The sequence below is a fragment of the Lynx canadensis genome, chromosome B2 (assembly GCF_007474595.2).
Source record: "Lynx canadensis isolate LIC74 chromosome B2, mLynCan4.pri.v2, whole genome shotgun sequence".
Lineage (NCBI taxonomy): Eukaryota > Metazoa > Chordata > Mammalia > Carnivora > Felidae > Lynx > Lynx canadensis.
Genome location: NC_044307.1, coordinates 67,152,564 through 67,170,272, shown reverse-complemented (window position 1 = coordinate 67,170,272; position 17,709 = coordinate 67,152,564). Strand labels below are relative to the sequence as shown.

At 37.1% G+C, this 17,709-nt stretch overlaps 1 protein-coding gene across 1 annotated transcript in view; it reads right to left on the bottom strand.

Moving 5' to 3' along the window:
- Positions 1–253: 253 nt before the first annotated feature.
- CD109 (CD109 molecule) overlaps positions 254–17,709 on the bottom strand; it is a 136,072-nt gene continuing 118,616 nt past the window's right edge. Inside the window, exons 28-33 of the mRNA XM_030315851.2 lie at positions 17,486–17,641; positions 16,366–16,431; positions 12,688–12,830; positions 9,204–9,351; positions 7,203–7,305; positions 254–5,059 (exon numbers count right to left, since the gene is read on the bottom strand). Of these exons, the coding sequence (XP_030171711.1) occupies positions 4,884–5,059; positions 7,203–7,305; positions 9,204–9,351; positions 12,688–12,830; positions 16,366–16,431; positions 17,486–17,641 (792 nt within the window). The 3' untranslated portion in view covers positions 254–4,883. The remainder of the gene's footprint in view (positions 5,060–7,202; positions 7,306–9,203; positions 9,352–12,687; positions 12,831–16,365; positions 16,432–17,485; positions 17,642–17,709) is intronic.

Genomic DNA, 17,709 nt, shown 5'->3' with positions numbered 1-17,709 from the left:
AAGCTGAGTGAGTTCTCACTTCATGGTTTTTATTAGCGTATATCTCTTAGCTCTCCACAGACCCTACTCCAGCCCGACAGCAAAGCATCAGGAGGGAGGTGAAGCAGGTTGGTGGCTGTTCCCATCACCTCACTCACGTCAAATTCCTGTAACACAATAAACCCACTCTCCGACATCCCATTTCTCATAGTTAAGTAGGTTTAAGTAAAGGAGATATGCTATAGACATGATTTAAAATAAACAAAAAGAACACTGATAACAAACAGATGGGAATTTTTATTGATAAACCATGATTTCCTACTGGATACATAAAAGAATACAATTAACAATAACACAACATTCTAACATGTAAAATTTAAACCTTCAGAATCACTTTGATCAACATATGATGCTTTAATTTCTGGGAAAATAATGTTTTATTTCAAAAGTATTCTTCTCACATGCAAAAGAGCTTCTTAAAATAGGGGACTTATGAATAAAATTTTATAAAGCTTCCTGTGTAGAAAACAAATGGACTCTACCACATCAGCTTCACCTTCCTAAAAATCCAAAACAGAAAGCCTTGAAGGGTCAAAATAGAGCCACATTCTACCCAAGCTACCAAAGATGAACCTTAAAGATCCACAGGTGGAACATGGCACTACCCCCTACCATTAATTCAATACAATAGGCAGAAGAATTATAAATCGTAGCCTCATGACACCATGAGATAAAATTACTCTTAAAACATGAAGCAACATGTGTGTCAACATCATCCATCCCTACTACAGAGATACCCACATATTAATGTGTAAGTGTCCTTTGAAAGGAAAAGTTCAGAAATCATCTACAAAATATCTATCTTCCTGGATTACAATAACTGAAGTGAAAATGGCATTTTATGGAATGATGCAATGTGGCACTATCTTTTGAGGAAGCTTACGAAAACACAACTCACAGGCTAGAAACAGTTTTGAAACAAGCCTACTCTAATACATACTTACTTAAAAATGTGTATTTACTGGGGCACCTGGCTGGCTCAGTTGGTAGAGCATGCAAGTCTTGATCTCAAGGTCATGAGTGCAAATCCCACATTGGGGGTAAAGATTTCTTTTAAAAAAATAAAGTTTCTTTTAAAAAATGTATATTTACTGCTTGGTTTCTGGAAGAAAGTAGGATAAAAGTCCTCTATATAAAGTAGTGATAAAAATAATTGCACCTCAAACTATCCCCTATGTAACTTAAGATATTTACTATTAACATAAATATCATTTGAACACATGCTATGAAATTTTTAAGCCTTTAAAAGTGCTATGCTTTACTGGAGTTTGAAAACAAAGAAAAATGAGGAATATACTCTTCTAACAGAAGCCTCTACTGAGGGTAGAATAAACTCTAAAGCTGACCCAGGAGCAAGTCCACTTACTATAAGTGTCTCAGACTTCTAATGTGCAAGAAAATGATGCCTCCAAGAATATATAGTGGCATCTGGACCCATAGTAGCCACTTGGCAAACTCAAAATAAGTACTGTCTTTATGTTAAGAAAGGAGGTATTTACAATATATTTCTATAAAAATCAGTATTAAACTTCAATAAAGCAAATGAGAAAAAAATAAGGCTATTACAAAAAATTCCAGATTATATGCTAGCAGGTTAATAAAATAGCTTGTTCTAAAAATGACCAAAAAAAAAAAAAAAAATGGTAGCTCCAATTTTCTTTAAATGTCATAGGACAGCCAGAAATGTTGACTTAAATAATTGAATTATATCAAAGATAATTGGTATTATATTCCCAGACTATTTATAACTATATTTTACATAAACAGAAATTAAGGCTAAATATAATTTTAAAAAAATAACTATACCCAGGTTCAAAAGAGTGGGAGCAGGGAGAATTATGCTATCTATAACTCTGAAAATCCCCACATGTAGGATATGATATTGCATATTTAAGTAACAAGTTGTTAGGTAATAGATGTATATCTGGATTTTATATAAGCACAACACTCCTCAGATTATACTATACCCAAAATACTAAACCAAACATACTATTGTCAAAGTATTTTGAAAAACATAAAGTATAATAGAACAATTAAAAAAAAAAAAAAGCATTTTGTTGACCAGGCATTTTTTTCTGAACTCATCGATATAGCAAACAAATTATTAGTTGCCTTAATTTCTTTTTAGAATTATAACTAAAGGTGACAGAATGGTAAGACCCAATATAAAAGTGTTGTTCTGCCTTTAAATTGTTTGGCTACTAGTTATTCAGTCTCTGGAACCACTGGTCAGTCAAAACTGAAAGTGACCTACACCGCTGTCATAATAAGGTTCCCCTTCAGTGAAAGAGAAGGGGCAATTTTAAATTAGTTCTTATTAGGAAATGTAATTGATGGCATTCTAAATGGAAGAATCTCACCATAAGCAAACTTAAAGGTAAAATGAGGTTTTTTAAATATTATTCTTCATAGCATATGAAGAAAAGAAAATAGTCTATACATTTAATTATTACTACTACAGGTCCTCCTTTTCCCTTACGCCTGTGGCTTTTTAATCACTTTTAATCCAACCCCACTGCTTGTAACAAAGTCAGTTCTCTAAAAAAGATATGAAGGAGGATGGAGACAAGGCATTACCACAGCCCCATGCCCCATGAAGCACAGCTGACTTTCTCCTCCTCCTCCTCATTCTCCTCCTTCACTTTTAATAAATTTATAATAAAAGAGATGCATTACAAGAACAGTTACAAGATGACTTTTTAATCTGAAAATCTGAAGTGCTTCACAAAAAAAGTATTCAAGTTCTAGTTTTTAAATGAGGAAATGTGGCCTAAAAAAGATACAAACTGTCTTCCATTGGCCTTTCCATTCTAGTCTTTCCCAATATACTATACTAGAAGTTCAGTACAACTTATTTACTGAAGAATATAAGGTACTGGTGGTCAGTATAAGAGTCCTGGGCAAGGCAAGGGAGGAGGATATCCTTTGCCAACACCCTCCCCCAACCTCTTCAGAAGATACTGTCATCTTTAAAGATGTCCTAGGATATAAAGACAGAAAACACCATATAGGAAGGCCCAAACATAACAAATGTCTTTTTTAGATCAGACTGTTTCAAAGGTGTAACAGAACTACAAGCTTTTATCCATTTAAAAGGAAATACAAGAAGATTATTTATTTGATATTTAACTTCCACCCTCTCCATAGACCACTCTCTGAGGATCTATTTTCTACATATAAGTTTTAAGCTTCAAAACAGTGAATTTTGGTAACTCCTACCTTTGTATCCAAAATATCCAAAAGGAATATATGAACATCCACTCCCCTATAATTTCTTGAACACCGACTACAATTTCTTAAAATTCACTAAGATAAAAAAAAGTTTGAAAAATTAACTTTAAAAGATATATTTGCATACTTTATTTTCGATGGATTTATTTTTAGACAGTTGAAAATGTTGTAATGAAGACTTTTGAAGCCCATGGCAATTATTTTTCTCAGGTTCACTTGAGAGAAATGCCATGGAATTAAGGAGCAAAAGTAAACCATTTCTTAGATTTAGAAGAGATCTTTATTTTTTATATATATCTAAAATATTTCAATATATTTAGAAGGAAAAATGAAAGGAAGAAGGAAGGAAAGGAAGAAAGAAGGAAGCGAGAAAGGAGAAAAAGAAAAAAAAGAAAGGAAAAAAAGGAAGGAGGTGGAAAGAAAGAAATTTTCTTTAAAATTTTCACCCAGATAAATGAATATTATCTTTCAGAATACAGGGTAATCAATTATCCAGGTGCTCAAAGTTCAAAAATCTTAAAGATTCACATAAACATTGCATGTCACTAGACAGCTGGCCGGCCGTCTGACAGTCAGACACCTGAATCTAGAAGAGCTTCTACAGGACCCTGGGCAACACCTGACCATACTTGAGGTCAACAGTCATGTTCACCTCTCTTGTCCTTTGTCAAGCCCCAGCTTCTTTCCCAGACCACAGGGAGGCCAGCCTGCTGCGTCTCATACAGGATCTTGTTGTACCCTGGCTAATTATGCCCCATTACTAACAGAGCTGTGTCTTCTAGTCTAGGATCTTCTAGTCTAGATCACCGAGGGCACATACTGCTATGCCCTCTGACTCTCATCCCTGAAACAGACCCAGTGTGGGAGGCTGAGGAAGTGAGAGGGAGGGCAGTGCACCCAGAACCCCTTGGAGCAGTTTCTGTACACTCCTCAAGCTCTGAACCAGACTACAAAGCACAGGAAAACACATTCTCTCTCTCCTTCTCTCCAGAAGAAAAAAAGGAAGGGTAAAGGTTGGGGGATGAGATTACAACTGGAGTGAAAAAACATCACTTTTCTTAAAAAGAAAAATTCTGCCCCCCTACATTTTAAAAAGAAAGAAGTGATATCCAATCAAAAAGGATATACCGGGACCACTGGGGGTGGAGTGGGCAGAGGGTAGAGTGGATGCTGGACGGGAACAGAGAAAGCTCCTCTTTCTGGTTGTTTTCTCCCAGTTCCCAGACATCTGTCTTTAATGCAAAAGCCAACACTGATGTACAATAATGCTTAAGAACCTAGCATTTCCTCTAGAAAATAAAAAGAATAATCTAAAATAACACATTTATTCTGGAGAAGACAACACCTCCATGAAAAACTCCTTAACTATTTTTAAGAGGGGGAAATAAAGACATACAACTGCAATAACTCTGATTTTTTGTTCTACACAGAAGTCAAATGAAGACGTCTGTGCAGCTATACATACTAGGACCTACTGTGCACCATCCCCCCCAACCCCATAAAAAGAAAAAATTATTTTTCAAAAATAGTCAGAAGCAATACTTGATCACGAAAACAAGACAATCATATGTGATTGGAAATGTCAATGTTACATGGAGTCCTTAAAGAACAAATCACAGCCACTGGTGCAAAGAAAACAGAAGCATGAGACAGAGCACAAAAATTTCTGAAGGGCGACAAAGGGAGGCCGCAGCTCCGCTCTCACAAGGACCGCATCCGCGAATGTCCCCACAGAGGTCACAAGAAGACAGCTTCGCTTCGGAGTTGTAACTCCTCACCGCTCGTCTCCCTGTGCAGAGGCAGACATCAGTTTACACAGATCCCTTGTTTAGAAACATTTACTCTGCCAAAACTTAAGAGCACTTCGATACACTGTCCTGAGTTTTCCATTCTTCGCATAATTTTATTTTCTTTACAAGAAACAACTGAAATGCTAAGGAGGGGCCCAAACTGCTAACCAAATCCAAGAGAGAAACAATGCCTTCCGTGCACTGTGTCCACCACCAGCAGCTGGCCAGCACGGAGACAGAAAACAGACTGCAGCTGCACGTCATGATCCCAAGTACACTTGACTCTCTTACTGGAACAGGGAAGACTTTAAACTGCGAATTGTTTAACCTCCAGGAGAGTTTATTTTAGGGTGTCATTTTCTATGCATTCAAGCGAAGCTCTAATCATTAGGACTACTGAAAAGAGATTTACCGTGGGCTTCACTGAAAAACACAAACAGATGAAGAGAAGCCTGCCTAGGTAATGCATTTCAATGTTTTAAAATGTTGACCTTAGGGGCGCCTGGCTGGCTCAGTCAGTAGAGCATGTGACTCTTGATCTCAGAGTTGTGAGGTTAAGCCCCACATTGGGTGTAGAGATTACTTAAAAATAACATTTGAAAATAAATAAATAAAACATTGAGCATATAGTATCTAGAAACTATTCAACTTGGGTAAAGTTTATAGTACAAGCTAATATTAACAGAAAAAAACTAAAGTTCCTACAGCACTAAAGTAAACTTACTATACAACATAAATGATTTTTATTTTTATCGTTTTTAAAACCACGTTCCATTTTTAAATTTATTCATGATTTTTAATACTGTTACATTTTTAATGTTTTTAATATTGTATATTTTTAATTTTAGGTTCTTCAAAAATGGGATGGTAGGTTTCTATTATTTCTGACCTTTCCCATATTTTCACTTGAGAATGTCACCCTCATAAATAAGTTGCCTTTCACAAAAAACTGTACGTAGACCGAATGTTTTTTGTTTCTTAAATGTTTGAAATATTCTCCATTCACTGAAGAAACATCCATTGGAGAATTTTGCAACGACTTTAAATTACAAAGTTGGGTAACTAGGCAAAACCATTGAATCTCAGCAGTGGATCCCACCTTCCCACCAGAAAAGAAGTACTGCCATCAGTGTCTCCCCAGAATGTCCCACAAGAACCTGGGCAAACGCTCTTCCCCAACTCTACCAGGGGGTGAAAGATGAGAAGAACCAGCTTTTTGACTTAGAAGGAAAAAGAACTGGTGTTCTTAACCGTAGTCTTCAATGATACTCCACTGAACACTACTAATGATGTGAACAAGTTCATTTGACGTTAGAGTGTAATTATCTACAAGTACTTAACACTTGAAAATGTCCACAAATCTCATGCGTTCTAAGGATTCTGAGCCATCAGGAGGGCTCACTCAGAATAAGACTTATTACAATTACAGAGATCACACACTCACAAAACGTCACCCTGTGACTGGGTGTAGAGTAGCCCTAACTAATCCGGGTGATCTACGAACCAGATCTCCACTTTCACATCCTACATTTTCAACATTTTCTAAAGTAACGACTTACCAGTAAAACCAAAGAAGCTCAAGTTATTTTCCAAATAGACTATATTTTTCTTGATATGCTAAAAAAATCTAATATAATATTAGTATAAATGTTAGCAAAACAACAGACTTCCTCAATGAAGAAACAGCTAAACCCATCCCAGGATTTTATATTGCAAAGGAGGCTCATGTTCTCTCCTGAAGAAATCCTATTTTAAAACAGGAAACAGATGAAAGGGTTGCTTGGAACAGAAGCAAAACCTTGGAAACCACACATAACTGGGCTCTTGGTTATTTCAGTTTTTCTTTGTAAATTTTGTAATTGTGAGTTAAAACCTAGAACATGAGGAAACACCTAAAATTATGAGCAAAAACATCACTTTTTAATATTCATTGGCTAAACGGGATCATGTGACTTTTGTAAACTATCAGTTGTCTTCATTTAAATGGAAAACTCACCTCCCGCACTCCACCTCCCACACTCTCCCCAACAACCACCCGCACACACACACACAAAATAGGTGGCCACTTCAAATAAACGCATGAATACGTGAATGAATGCTTGCTTCCCTTCTAAAATATTAGGAAATCTAAAACACACTTACTTGGTTCATAGTAATCCACTATGGACACCAAAGCATCTTGCGTATTTGAAACTTTAAAGTTTCTCACAGCAGGAATATCAACACAAAACTGGGTTTCATTTACCTTGAAAATACAAAAGGCTCTTAAGGGGGTGACAGACTATGTGTTCGTGACAAAGCAAGACACTTCTTTTTCTTATCATCTTAAGAAACAGAAACTAACATTTAGAGAGGATTTCTGGGTGCCAAGTACTATGGTAATAAGCACGTTACATAAATTGCCTCACTTAACTCATGAAACAATTCTTACAAGATAGGTATTGTTCACATTTCTATTTCACCAAAAGGGATACTGAGAATCAGAGGGGTTAAGCAGTAAATCCAAGGATGCATGCTCCTGGGCCCTGGTGCCTCACCCAATCCCTGTCTAGGCAACACACCCCCTAGGTTACTGCTAATGGATCACAGCAGCCCCCTTCTCTGAAGAATTGCCCTCAGCTCAGGGGAGCAATCTCACCAGTAAGTGAGGTAACTGCAGGTGGGGGTTGTGCGCCCCACAACCAAAAACTGACATGTCGTACAAAAGGCCAACTCCTTGCCTCCTGGAAGGGCAGTTTATGCCAATTTGGCAACCAATATTATTTTTTTTTTTATTTTTTTTTTCAACGTTTTTATTTATTTTTGGGACAGAGAGAGAGCATGAACGGGCGAGGGGCAGAGAGAGAGGGAGACACAGAATCGGAAACAGGCTCCAGGCTCCGAGCCATCAGCCCAGAGCCCGACGCGGGGCTCGAACTCACGGACCGCGAGATCGTGACCTGGCTGAAGTCGGACGCTTAACCGACTGCGCCACCCAGGCGCCCCTTGGCAACCAATATTATTAAAGGAGACTGAAATTGATAAGTTCCTTCAAATATTCCATTACGTGCCAATAGAAAAGTCAATTAATCAGTCAGAACATACCGGACACTCAAATTAAGATAACCATTAAACAAGTACATCACAGATATGAGACAAACACCAAAATCAATTACATTATTAAATGAAAACCTTAAACTTATTTTTCACGTCCCAAATCAAGCCATGCTTTTCAAACAGGATGTAAGATATGAAAATCCCTGAACAGAAAAAGAAGCTAGAGACTTTGGATGAGTTTTAACAGGGTTTTAACCAGAGTTGTTTATGAAGTTGTTTATGAACAAATGAGAACTGGCTTTTTTAATGTGTATATATATTGCCAAAGCAATGTATTACTGATTCATACTTGGCAAAACTGGAAGAAGAGATGCAGGTAGGTATTCCCTCCTCAAAACATGATATCGTAAGAATACTTAAACTCAATTGCGTTTCAACCTGAGTTTCATGTAGATGTGACAAGAAAAGAATAAATTACATGCCAGCAGTTTTGAATACAAATACATTCTTGAATTCTTACATTTCTCTCACATATTTTATACACCTTATTCTTGGATCAGTAATTTTCATACAACAATGAGAAGAATATATGAAAATTATATAATAATTTGCGTTAAGATCAAACCTCTGAGAATATTCTTCTAGGATGTAAGCATGTATATATTCGATGCAGGAATGTTAATCCCTTTGGGATTTATTAAAAGCTTCATGAAAGCATTTTAAAACTCATAATTAAAGCTTTCATCATCAGCACTGAAACTGATAATTTTAGCAATTCCCTGAGGCAGAGGGGTTCTCAAATTGGGATCAGGACTGAATTTTTGAAATTACAATGTGACAATTTCTACAAAGTTTACATGTGGCATGAAATAATGATTTAGCTAGAGAGACTTTTCATCAGGCTCGTCAGTAACAGTATTCACTTTAAATCGATTTTATAGTGATGCCTGTTGAGTGGAGACAAATATGTGGTTGCCATGTCAGAGTCATTCGGGGACACAGAAAGCTCAAATAATGACAAAGGAACCACGCACAGAGCAGGCAGACTTTCAAACACAATACATGGCAGCCTTGTCGCCTATACAAAACTTGCATTTTACTACTTACAGAATCTAAATATAGGTTGAGTTTTCCATGATCGTGTTCCACTTTCTTCACCGTCTCACTCAGAGGAATTGCATCTGAAGGCACGGTAAAACCACTGAGCAGGTTCACTTCCATAAGGGCCATGCCACTTCTAGCTGGGCCCAAAAACCTAAAACAAAGAGAAAGGATGGAAGGAAGAAAACCCTTTAGGAAAAACCTAAAGCCGTTGGCAAACTATCTTTAGATAAAAATTAAAACTGCCAAGCACTATTCCAAATATTTACTGTTTAGTTGAAGTAAAAATCACTAGAGAAAGTTGTAAAACCCATAATCCTTTCCTTACAGGTATGAAATTCTGTAATTTTCAACGATATGAGGAATAATAATTTAAAAATGTGTTCATTTGTCATGAAATGCCTGCCATGTATCAGCCTTGTGCCTGTAGATCATAACAAGTTCAACCTGGATGCCCTTTCCATGGGCAACTCTGTGTTCTAGGGGTGATTCCAAACTGAATTACATTTTTCATTTTCTCAGAATTTGACAGCACTAAGCTTTCTAGCTGAAAGCCAGGAGCTGAAAAAGAAACTGAAAACTTGACCACTTAACAGTAGACCACCGCCAAGTCTTAAGCAATCTTCTCTTCATCTGGTTTTAGAAAAAGAAGACCAGTAGGGAGAGTCCTTCTCTTTGTTCTCCCACATACTTGGAGCACATTTTGTGTTTTCTTTGGCCACCTGGCGAGAATTACAAGCCTCGGAAAGTTTTGTTACACTACATTGTTCTCTCATCCTGTTGTACACAATGTGAGCATCAAAGGATCCGGGCACCAACAACGTTTTGTCTCCTTTAAAATAAATAGTTTTCTAAAATGAATAGGTGGCAAGAGCTCTTTTGTTTGGAGCAGAAAGAGCCCAATGTGGTTATGGAAAGGAGTTTGTCTCCAACATGAAAGGATCATTGTTAAGTGAGTTCCTGTTGTCCTTTCAGATGGCAAAAGCCAGAAGGGCTGGTAGAGAATCTTGCTTTTTAGAGCAGCAAACAGACGGCTGCCAAACATGACTGATGGAAAAGCCATACAGTTACAACTGCTGACGACAGCTGGCTCAGCGACCCCAAACAAGTGAAACCATCTGTGGAGCGATGCACGCAGCCAGAAGAGATGCTATTGAAAACCAATAAGTGCACTGCAGCTAGAGGTGTTTGTATTTGAGCAGACATTAAAGATGAGAAGAATGGCCAATCTGCTTAAATACGATGACTTTCAGCACACCATCAAAAGTGCCTTGGTTGACCTGGTCTTTCTACTGGCCCAGGACAGAACTTGTTAAATTACCATGCCATACACAGAAAAATTTATCTGAGATGAGTAAGGGCTTGGGCCCTACTGATGGGAATCAAGTGCCTGAAATACCAGTTTTTCTTTCCATTAAATGCCACTGAAAATTTTCATTGAAAATATTTGTATTTTGTATCATATTTTTCTCAGAAGACTAGTAGCAGCATCCAAATCCTTTTTATAAGACCAACCCCTACTTTCACATGAAAACAGTTCCCTTCTCCAGTTTCTCCCCAAAGGCCCAAAGGCGGGGCGGGGTGGGGAGGGAGGGATATCCTCTATCTATCAAAGTCTATTGTCCCTCTGATTCCTGATGATAAGTTAAGATCTGGAATTCTGCATCCTTTCATGAGCTCTTATAAGTAAAAAGGCCCCATCATGATCTGAATCTTAGTTTCACCTAATTTTCCTCATCTGTTTCTTCAATTGACCTCCCTAAAAGGTAAAATCACTCTCACAGCTCCAAAGACTATGCTGCTTTGCCCATTTCAAAACCAGAATTTTAAACTTACTTAGAAGATTTATTTTTATTAATTTCTGTCTCCCCTCCAAACAGTAAATTCCATGAAGACAGGGCCTGTGTCTTTTTAAAATCACCATTATATTCCAACATCTGACACTGTGTTTGGCACATAATGGAGACTCAAATGATATTTACTGAATGAATGAATGAATGAATGAAGAATGAATAAATGGTGAGTGAATGAATGAGAAAAGCAGGGTTAATAATACCACCTGCTTTATAGAGTTATTGTAAAGATTAAATGAGATGCATGTAAAAGTGCCTGGTATAATGCCTGGCATGTAAATTTGTGATAAGTGTAGGTTATTACTACTTACAATAATAATAATAACTTGATGCTGCTCTTCCGGGGAAGAACCCAATCACAAGCTTTGCAAGGAATAACTTTCTTCTTAGCTAAAAGGAAGTCACTGAAGAAATTCTGATATCCCCCTCCTGCTGGTCCAAAATGCCCAGTAAGGGAAGGAAAGGGGCAAACACATGTGACATTTATACCAAAATCATGAACATGAAGGCCCAAAGATAGTATATCTGTACTAGTATGCCTGCAATGTATCAGCCTTGTGCCTGTAGATTATAACAGGTTCAATCTGGATGCCCCTTCCATGGGCAACTCTGTGTTTTAGGGGTGATTCCAGATGAATTCCATTTTTCATTTTCTTCAGTTTCTAGTAGCAGTAATGAAGGAGACTGGATTCAACAAGAAATGGCTAAAAAGGTTGGCCACCAGGGGAAATACTCAGAGATGACTCTGAAGAGCGTCTGCCAGCTCAGTACCACATCAGTGACTTCCAGCCCAACAACAAGCTAAGCTCAACCAGATCACTATGGGGTATTTAAAAAGAGCAAACAGCAGCTCCTCAATGTCAATGCGTCTTTACAGTAACTCCCCACATTACATCAAATCATGCAGAGGTAAGAGGACTGACAAGGAAGAAACTGTAAAGTCTCTTGATTCAAGAACCTTCCAAATGATTTGCTCTCAAACTTGTGTGTGCATTAGAATGACCAAGAAAGCTGGAGAAGGCAGCTCACAGACTCTGAATCTGTGAAGTCTGTGAGTGGGAACCCCTTTTCCTTTTGACAAGATCTTCAGATGCTTTGGATACAGAACAAATTTAAGAATCGCCTTATTAAGTACTCCTAGAAGCTAAAAGTGCCTATTTATCCAAGGTGAGGACCTTCTAAACTGGAAGATTTCCACTGTGTCTAAAAACCCCATTCTCTTCATTAAATTTGCATATTCTTATGAAGTCTTGGGATAAAAGCATAACACTAAAGGTTAAATATGAAACTGGAATAATTATTTGACAGAAAATTACTAACTGCCAAGAAATAAATGATATTAGAGTTTAAACATGATTGGTTCATTTAAAGTTTTCTTAAATTAGACCTACATTTTATTAACATTTTCTATTCAGATTTGTTATGAATACAAGGAAAACTTGTAAACAATTTTGGACACATTGAAAAATACTTAAATAGAATTAAACAGAATTTCTAATTTGTAATTGGAAGTGTAATCATAACTAAAATCTTTGTTAAATGTAACTCCTTATATTGGTATAGTTAGCTAACTACATATATATAATAAAACCTTCAAATCTATTTTTTTAAGAGAAAGGACTTAAACAGATACCAACCTTGTACACACATTCAAATTCAAGTGATTTATATCATCCTTATTGTCTTTGACAGCAACATCTAAATCAAAGGCTTCTTGGTCTTGAACAGACCTTCGTCTTCTGGAGGAACCCAAATCTTTCACATTATAAATAACATTAAGCTGCAATAAATAATAAATTAACATAAATACTAAACTAGTAATAAATCATTAGCAATATATTCCCACCATTATGTATTATAAATATCAGGTAATGATTCTCTTTGGGATAAACCCAACTAGAACTGTAATCTTCAATCAAGGAAAAAGCTAGTTTTACTAGCTAAAAAAGTACTATTATTAACAAGTGTTATAAAAGCTTATAAGCAATGATTTTTAAAATTGAGGGAATTGTTAGCTAATACTCCAAAACAAGTATAGACCTTCACGATATTATGGGTATGGCTTTTTTTCCTTCCAAAGAATGTAGAACATTCCCTTTAGGAAAAGAAGCAATACTACTGCCTATCTCCTCTTGAGAGCATCCGCTAACTCCTAAGTTCTGCTGCCCAACTGGTGTCATTTTTCACAAATGGGAACCTTAGAAACTCTCAGTAAAATAAATCAAAAATAAAACATTCAAGAGCCCTGGTTGAACAGAAACCTGCTCAATTACTCAGCATTCTTTTTGACCATATAACATTTTTCAAAGATGATAAAATAAATGATGAATTTCAAGACAACTTGGTCTTTTTCAGCAAATACTCTGTGCCTACCACTAGTGTGAAAGGTGCTGTGGGGACACTGGGCAAGTGTAAGGGCAAATTTTGTTTTTTGTGGTTTTTTTTTGTTTGTTTCTGTTATTTTTTTCCCCAAAGAGTTCCTAAGATCAGAAGCTCTGGAATACACTCAAAATTTCCTACACCTGCCTCATGCCAAGTTGAATTGGAACCTATTGCAATTTTGTACCTCTTCCCCTTTTTTGATACCACAATTCATAAGCCTTATTGTTGCTATGTAATGTATTTTCTTATACTTAAATCTGACACACACACACACACATACACACACACACACACACCCTCAGAACTAAACACCTAGTACCCACTGTAGATTTTCACACTTCAAATTTTTTTAAATTTTATTTCTTTACTTTTGGGGGGGTGGAGCATGAGCACATGTGTGAGTAGGGGAAGAGCAGAGAGACAGGGAGAGATAGAGAATCTCAAGCAGGCTCTGCACTGTCAGCACTGGAGCCTGACATGGGTCTTGAACCCATGAACTGTGAGATCATGACCTGAGCCGAAACCAAGAGTCAGACACTTCACTGACTGACTGAGCCACCCAAGTGCCCCTGATTTTCACACTTTAAAAAATATTCTTTCTAAGCCTTCCTCTTTCAAACCTAAGAACTACAACTTTTTATTCTGCTACACCTAGCTCATATAATCCTTCATTCCCTTGATCATTCTGGTTATCTCACTCTGGATATTCTCTAACTCTTTCTGGAACCACAATTAAAATTTTAGAATATTCTTAGAGGAGCTGAAGAATGGTTTCATAAAATTGGAGAGACGGTCTCTGTTATTTCCATCATCCTTGTTCCAGTGGCATGCAATTGTCATTAGAGACCAATGTCATCAGGAAACAAACAAGAACTACAAAATGTGTCCTCTGGATCATCATTAATACTCATCTATAACGTAGTATTAGGGTTAATGTTTGACCTACAAAAAGCTCAACTGCCCATTCAGAAAACTTTGAGATGTCTTGCAGTTTATTTCCAACGGTTTTAGCATTTTAGTACTTCAAAGAGGTTAACACTTACTGCAAACCTGAGAAGTTTCTTTGCTTTTCTGTATCCAGAGTGCTTACAAAAATATCAACTAAAAGAAATCTCAGTAACTATTTCTGGGTGACCAACTTTTTTGCAATTTGTTTCTCCTTCATGAGAAGTGCCTATAAGATTTCTGCATGTTGATACAGATTTGGAATAGTGAGTGTTCTGACCAGCAGGTACCATTTTTTTTTTAACAATTTATTCATTTTTGAGAGACAGAGCATGAGCAAAGGAGGGGCAGAGAGAGGAGACACAGAATCTGAATCAGGGTCCAGGCTCTGAGCTGTCAGCACAGAACCTGATGTGGGGCTTGAACCCACAAACCACGAGATCGTGACCTGGGCTGAAGTCAGATGCTTAACCGACTGAGCCACCCAGGCACTCCAGTAGGTACCACATTTACTGCTGTGTTCCTTCAAAACTCAAGTAAAACTCATTTGGCTTCAGTAATTCGTCTACATTTGGTTTATCAAGAATCAATTCCGACCAATTTGGTGATTTAAGTACATATAGTTTTTCAATTATACCCAAAATAACCTTTGTATTTACTTTTAGATTTGCTATTTGCATTAAAAGACAGCTTGGGAATGAGAATTTTCACATGGCCTTTGTTAGTAAAGACAAATATAAATTATTCACCCTTTTCTTTTTCTATCCTTTTTGTTGGATACTATTCCTTTTAACTGTGATCATTTTTCCTTGATTTTTAAAAAACATTTACTACTATGTTTTGAATATCATACAAAATAATCTTAGAATCACTTAGAAATAATTCTATCTGCCCTCCTTAGCTAGTATATCTGTCCTTTCAACTAGAATACTTGTATGGTTTTTTGGACAAGTAACTTTCCTCTATCATAGCCATTTTTTAACTTTCTCAGTAACTCTTTCAGGGTTTGTTTGGTTTGTATATTCTAACCAAACACATAACCATTTTTGGTCCCATCACATATTGTTTTTGGTTTCCAGTAAGATTATGTCAAGTCCCGGGGCATGTGGGTGGCTCAGTTGGTTAATGGCTCAGGTCATGATCTCATGGTTCATGAGTTCGAGCCCCACATCAGACTCTGTGCTGACAGCTCGGAGCCTGGAGCCTCCTTCAGATTCTGTGTCTCCCTTTTTCTCTGCTCCTCCTGCACTCATGCTCTGCCTCTCTCTCTCTCTCCCAAAAATAAATGAACATGAAAAAAAATTTTTTTTAAAGATTATGTCAAGTCCCTGTAATTTTCAATGTATTATGTACTATAATAACTATTCGATTCAGGATTTTACATACTATTTTGATTTTATTCTAGCCCTATTGCACCATTAAGGGTAAGTTTCGTTGGATTTTATTCTTATAACAAAGCACTAAACGTATCATGCTCTAATTGTTTTATTTACTATTGTATAAGATTTTCCATTAAAAGGACACATTTCCTATCTTCAAGTCAATTCCTTATAATATCATGTTGACCTTTATGTTTTTAAATGGATATTAAAAAGTTATAGGTAAAATTTAAAATGTATTTATTTATCAAGTCATAGTAGAAACTCTCCCAGCATTAGAATTTCTGAGCTGTATTTTCACAAAAAAAGTGAAAGTTGGGAGTTCCCAACAAGTCACATGAATCACATTGGAAGAATTAATCCTAACTTCAAAAAGCATATGATACTCAAGAAATATTTTTCCAAGGTTATCAATCCATTTGGTTACTGTCAACTGACTACTAGTAACATCTCTAATACTTTTTATTAAAGAGAGTGATCTGTCTTGCCTAAGTCCACAGAAATAAATCCTCAAGAATTTTATACATTAAGTTAAAGATTTAGCAGTACCCCCCAAAATTATTAAAACAAGCCATATTTAACTAAACAAAAATAAACATTGTTACATACCTGACAAATCGCAAATCCAAAACCACTTGCGGAAATATTAACTGCAGTTGGCTGTACCACTGAAAGCTGAATAAAGGTGGAAAAAAGGTGAATAAGGTTAATATTCCATATCTAGGTCCTTCCAGGTAGCACAAGAGATCAGTGTTATCCCTCACTAGGAGTGTATGCCATCTGTGAAAAGCTCTAAGAATTTTGCACAGTCTCACATATCAAAAGCTATGGGCTCATCAGAGAAGAGAGGTGAAGACAGATGAAGGGACACTCTCCACACACCCTCACCTTTGCCCTTTGGGAGGGCACATCAGTGCCATAGTCAGGGCTGCCCTTCTGAAGCAGGAAAGACAAGAAACAAAGGTCATCTCCCTCCTCCAGTGTCCCTTAGTCAGCACCTAATCTTCTGGCCTTCCCACGAACCCAGTGGCACATGATCATTGATTATGATTAACACTATTCCTTCTCTTCTATCACTATTCCTCTTCCTCATTTTTCAGCCTTGAAGTTAGCACTTTCATCCCTCACTCTCAACTTCCCACAAGGTTAACCACAGGAATAAAGTTAGGGTCTAGAATAGTCCTTTATTAACGTTTCAAAGGAAGAATCCTACTACTGGCTCTATCAATTCTCCTAAGAGGACATGTGGTCTAGCTAAAAAAGAACATGGCCTGAAATCATGGGTTCAAACCCTAGCTCTACTATTACTAGCAACATAATCTTAAACAAGTTACTTAACCTCTGTCTCAGCTTCAGTTTTATCATGTGCATGGTGGGGATGAAAGTACTTACTTTCTTAGTGTCAGTTTGAGAAGTAAATGCAATAGCACATGTAAAGAAATCTGGCACAGTGCCTGCAAAGAATAGGAACTCAACAGGTGTGTTCATTCTTTTCCCAATATGATAGAGCCCATGGTTCCTCCTTTTCCAAATCTTTCCAAAGTTCCCATCCCCTCCTTTCTTCCCCAGCTCAGCAGTTCAACCAACGGAGGACACTCCTTCCCCCCAGTCCCTTTACAAGGCTCTAGAAACAAGTCTTTGTTGAAGTAGATAGAATGGAAATAAAATAGCATTCCAGCATAAGGAATCATCCACATGGAATTTTAAATAACCACCCCCTTGTCCATACCTCTGCCATCTGGAGAAGAAAGCGGTTCTGTCTGTCAATCTGAAACTTTATAGGACTTGGTGAACTGGGCCCCATCACAGTCACTTGGACGTTTGTACTTTCTGTGTTCATTAGAGCTGCAAATTCAGATAGGGCCTTCAAGGCCACAATGGTGTCCTGTTGAGGAAAGAACAACATGTGTGCATGTAAGTATATATCAAGGTCACCAAAGAGTAAATTTAGTA